The sequence below is a fragment of the Embiotoca jacksoni genome, unplaced genomic scaffold, assembly GCF_022577435.1.
Source record: "Embiotoca jacksoni isolate LCO1_2020_lvr unplaced genomic scaffold, fEmbJac1.0.p SCAF_103, whole genome shotgun sequence".
Lineage (NCBI taxonomy): Eukaryota > Metazoa > Chordata > Actinopteri > Embiotocidae > Embiotoca > Embiotoca jacksoni.
This window is the reverse complement of record NW_027185234.1, coordinates 629,998-634,997: the sequence shown is the minus strand read 5'-3', so window position 1 is coordinate 634,997 and position 5,000 is coordinate 629,998. Positions and strand designations below refer to the sequence as shown.

Here is a 5,000-nt window from a genome sequence, read left to right as displayed (position 1 = left end):
ATGTGACATCATGTGACATCATGTGACATCATGTGAACATGAACTCTGAAACTTCTTAATTCATGTCAAAGAGCTGCAGCTGCACTAAATTAGGTTCACATGTCACAGGGTGAAGGACATGTAGCAGAGGACAACCAGACCAGAGGTGGATGTGGATGTGATCGGAAACCTGACGATACTACGTCCCGCCCACCGATAGCTGTAACCTGACTGCACCACAGACCTGTCAATCAAACAGACACGCCCCCAAAACCAGGTCTTCTTGAATCTTCTTTTCTAATGAATGAGGGATTATTTTCAGATGGACCTCCAGAAAACTAATAAGAAGGAGTGACTTTAGCTAACAACACCGAGATAACTGATGGACACATTTTATTCACTTTGGATTTGATGAGAGAAGTTGAATGGGAGTCTATGGAGCCGGAGGCTTTTTGGAGCCGACCTCTAGTGGCACTCGCTGGTATTGTAGATGGAGTCTATGGAGCCTATACGTCCCTCTGATCGTCCTACAGATCGTCCTTCTGATCGTCCTACAGATCATCCCACAGATCGTCCCACTGATCGTCCTACAGATCATCCCACAGATCGTCCTTCTGATCGTCCTACAGATCGTCCTACAGATCGTCCTACAGATCGTCCTACTGATCGTCCTACAGATTGTCCCACTGATCGTCCTACAGATCGTCCTACTGATCGTCCTACAGATCGTCCCACAGATCGTCCCACTGATCGTCCCACTGATCGTCCCACTGATCGTCCTACTGATCGTCCTACAGATCGTCCTACAGATCGTCCCACTGATCGTCCTACTGATCGTCCTACAGATCGTCCTACTGATCGTCCTACAGATCGTCCCACTGATCGTCCTACTGATCGTCCTACAGATCGTCCGACTGATCGTCCTACTGATCGTCCTACAGATCGTCCTACTGATCGTCCTACTGATCGTCCTACAGATGTCCTACAGATCGTCCTACTGATCATCCTACTGATCGTCCTACAGATCGTCCTACTGATCGTCCTACTGATCGTCCTACAGATCGTCCTACAGATCGTCCTGCAGATCGTCCCACTGATCGTCCTACAGATCGTCCCACTGATCGTCCTACAGATCGTCCCACTGATCGTCCTACAGATCGTCCTACTGATCGTCCTACAGATGTCCTACAGATCGTCCTACTGATCATCCTACTGATCGTCCTACAGATCGTCCTACTGATCGTCCTACTGATCGTCCTACAGATCGTCCTACAGATCGTCCTGCAGATCGTCCCACTGATCGTCCTACAGATCGTCCCACTGATCGTCCTACAGATCGTCCTACTGATCGTCCTACAGATCGTCCTACAGATCGTCCTGTTTCCTCCTGACTCGCTGAATGCCGTTCGAGCGTGAATCGTTGGGTTTCTATCTACGAGGTGGAATCAAACAGTTGAGACTCTTCCTGCTCACGCTGTCCCCGACAGGAACGTGAACATTTGTGATGTCACCTCCCACCTGGAGCTGCAGGGAGACGGCCCGGTGGGGAGGGGGGCGGAGCTACGATTGTGTTGTTGAAGGTGAGAAACTGTTTTCAACGCGCTGTGAGCGCCGTGTTGGAGAAGCCTGTTACCATGGCGACACAGTTCAGTGAATGTTTCCCTCAGAAGGTCCCGGTGGAACTCGGTGTTGACAGTCTGACTCTGGGGGACGAATTCACGGTGACACAAAGAAAACCCAGCTGGTGTCTCCCGACCTGACGCCTTCTTCGGTCCTGGACAGTGAAGCTCCGCCCCTCTTGAAACGTGATGTCATCAGAACACCTCGCCCGGCTCGTCGCTTCATCGCCGGAGACTTTCTGGACATTTCAACGGTCTCTGTTGACCGTTTACAGAGTTTGATCTAAAATCTCTGCTCCAGTTTCAGGTTTCCATGGTGACATCACAGATGTTCACGTACCAGCGGTCACATTAACATGAGGAACTCAGTGCTGATGTTGATCATGAGACGACACTGAATACGTCCTCATGAAGGTCGTAGCTTCCTGCTGCTCCGTGTGCAGCACTGTGCTGCGTTCAGGAACACTGAACTGTTTGATCAGCCTCATATAATAATGTGGAAATGAACTGAACTGACTGCGTTCACTCAGGAATAACTGCAGATTGGACCTCAAGTCAGCACAGAGCCGTCTTCAATCAGGTCATGTGACACGCGAGGATGTTTACTGCTGAGACATTATAACTCCATATGTTCCACAAAGGAGTCCACTTTGAAATGATGCCACAGTCCACACCATGTGATCTCTAAAATGAATGATGGGGCGGCCTCAGAGGAAGCTGACATCAGGACACATGGAAGTGACGGACCGATGACGTCGTTCATTGAAGAGCATGATTGGCTGTAACAACAAAAAGAGTCGGAGAAACTGGGAGAGCTCTGAGGAACAGGGAAGGAAGTAAAAAGGTTGATGAGGAGGTGAGTGAGAAGAAGGAGAACAGAAGGGAGGAGAGGAAACAAGGGAGGAGGTGATGGAGAAGAAGAGGATGGAGGAGGTGATGAAGGAGGTGATGGAGAAGGTGATGGAAATGATGGAGGAGGTGATGGAGGAAATGATGGATGTGAAGTAATGGAGTAGGTGATGGAGAAGAAGAGGATGGTGGAGGAAGTGATGGAGGAAAAGAGGATGGAGGAGGTGATGGAGGAGAAGATGGAGGAGGTGATGAAGAAGAAGAGGATGGAGGAGGTGACGAAGGAGGTGATGGAGAAGGTGATGGAAATGATGGAGGAGGTGATGGAGAAGGTGATGGAAATGATGGAGGAGGTGATGGAGGAAATGATGGATGTGATGTAATGGAGTAGGTAATGGAGAAGAAGCGGATGGTGGAGGTGATGGAGGAAGTGATTGAGGCGGTGATGGAGGAAAAGAGGATGGAGGAGGTGATGGAGGAGAAGATGGAGGAGGTGATGAAGAACAAGAAGATGGAGGTGAAGGAGGAGGGGACGGAGAAGAGAATGGAGGAGGTGATGGAGGTGATGGAGGTTATGGAAAAGGTGATGGAGGAGGTGATGGAAGAGGTGATGGAGGTGATGAAGGAGGTGATGAAGGTGATGGAGGTGATGATGGAGGAGGTGATGAAGGTGATGGGGGTGATGAAGGTGGTGATGGAGGAGGTGATGGAGTTGGTGATGGATGAGGTGATGGAAGAGGTGATGGAGGAGAAGAATATGGAGGAGGTGATGAAGAAGAAGAGGATGGAGGAGGTGATGGAGGAGAAGAAGATGGAGGTGATGGAGGAGGGGATGGAAAATAGAATGGAGGAGGTGATGGAATAGGTCATGGAGGTGATGAAGGTGGTGATGGAGAGGGTGATGGAGGAGGTGACGAAGGTAATGGAGTAGGTGATGGAAGAGGTGATGAAGGTGATGGACGTGATGAAGGTAGTGATGGAGAGGGTGATGGAGGAAGTGATGAAGGTAATGGAGGTGGTGATGGAGGAGGTGATGGAGGTGGTGATGGAGGAGGTGAGCAGGGTGTTGGGTGAGGAAACAGAGGAAGGGAGCATCACATACAGTTCTGACCCGGTTCTGTTCACTGTGTTTGGGTCTGCCTGGTATCAGAGGACTGAGCAGCTTCAGTGGCAACTTGTGAACATGAACTCTGAAGAATCCTGCTGGAGGAAGTGTGATGTATGATGTCACAGGTTTATTAGTGTCTTACACAACCAATCATCAACCATCAGTGATGTCATCATCCATCAATGATGTCATCAACCATCAGTGATGTCATCAACCATCAGTGATGTCATTGTTGGTTTGTGAATGTTATGAATCTTCCAGTTCAGATTCTGTTCGTCACCATCTTGTTAGTTCAGAGCGGTTTGGAGCAGGAAGTGACCATATTTGGACGAGCTGGGGGAGGAGCCAGAGGTGGATCTGACCGATCTGATCGGAAACCTGACGATACTACGTCCCGCCCACCGATAGCTGTAACCTGACTGCACCACAGGCCTGTCAATCAAACAGACACGCCCCCAAAAACAGGTCTTCTTGAATCTTCTTTTCTAATGAATGAGGGATTATTTTCAGATGGACCTCCAGAAAACTAATAAGAAGGAGTGACTTTAGCTAACAACACCGAGATAACTGATGGACACATTTTATTCACTTTGGATTTGATGAGAGAAGTTGAATGGGAGTCTATGGAGCCGGAGGCTTTTTGGAGCCGACCTCTAGTGGCACTCGCTGGTATTGCAGCTGAAGACACTTCTGGATCAGAACCATTTTACAGACCTGAAGCTACGAAGTCTTTTATAAACAGTCTGAGGTTTTATATTCGTTTGTTTCCGTCAGTTTTGAATTAAAGAACTAGTCTCCAATAAAATCAAGTTTTCAGATAACATACTGATGGCTGACATCGTCTTTTTATATTATATTTAATAATGTATATAAAATAATGAGTATATAAAATAATATATGTATCTGTGTATGTCGTTTTACAAATGTAAATAGTATTATATTATATAATATATACTCATAAATACATAGTATTATATACTGTCCGGTTCTGCCTTTTCTTCTTTCTTCTAATTGCTAAATGAAACTCTTCAGCGCCTCCATCTGGTCACAGATGTTCAGACGGACGTGACCTTTGACCCTCACACACAGTTTGCCACTGAAGCTGCTGAGACCGCAGGACATGCGTCTGTCCGTTGTTGCTGCCGTGAGTGAACAGCGGTCAGAGACTGGTATGACTGCGAGGTGAGGACGGCTGCAGCCACAATCATCGCTCTCCTACCCGAGTTAGATCTTGACGCTCTCAATGCCGTACACGTTGTAGCCCTCTTTGTAGGTGGCGTAGTTGGGCTGGTGGCTGGGAGACAACAGGTTGAAGTTGGGGGCGTGTTGAGGAGAGGACAGAGTGTGTGTGTAGTTTCCTGTGTGCTGAGGTGACGACAAGGTGTTGGCTGCCACCTTCACAACACAAATAGAGTCATGTTATTGCTGCTCCGCTCCACCTCCAG

At 48.3% G+C, this 5,000-nt stretch overlaps 1 protein-coding gene across 2 annotated transcripts in view; it reads right to left on the bottom strand.

Moving 5' to 3' along the window:
• The window catches only part of LOC138213873 (glutamate receptor 2-like), a 59,476-nt gene that overhangs the window by 1,828 nt on the left and 52,648 nt on the right, over positions 1 to 5,000 (bottom strand). Inside the window, exon 19 of one of the 2 annotated variants that reach the window (XM_069175192.1) lies at positions 4,775 to 4,950. The exons of the other annotated variant lie outside the window; for it this stretch is intronic. Coding sequence (XP_069031293.1) covers positions 4,780 to 4,950 — 171 coding nt within the window. The 3' untranslated portion in view covers positions 4,775 to 4,779. The remainder of the gene's footprint in view (positions 1 to 4,774; positions 4,951 to 5,000) is intronic. 2 annotated transcript variants of the gene reach the window in all.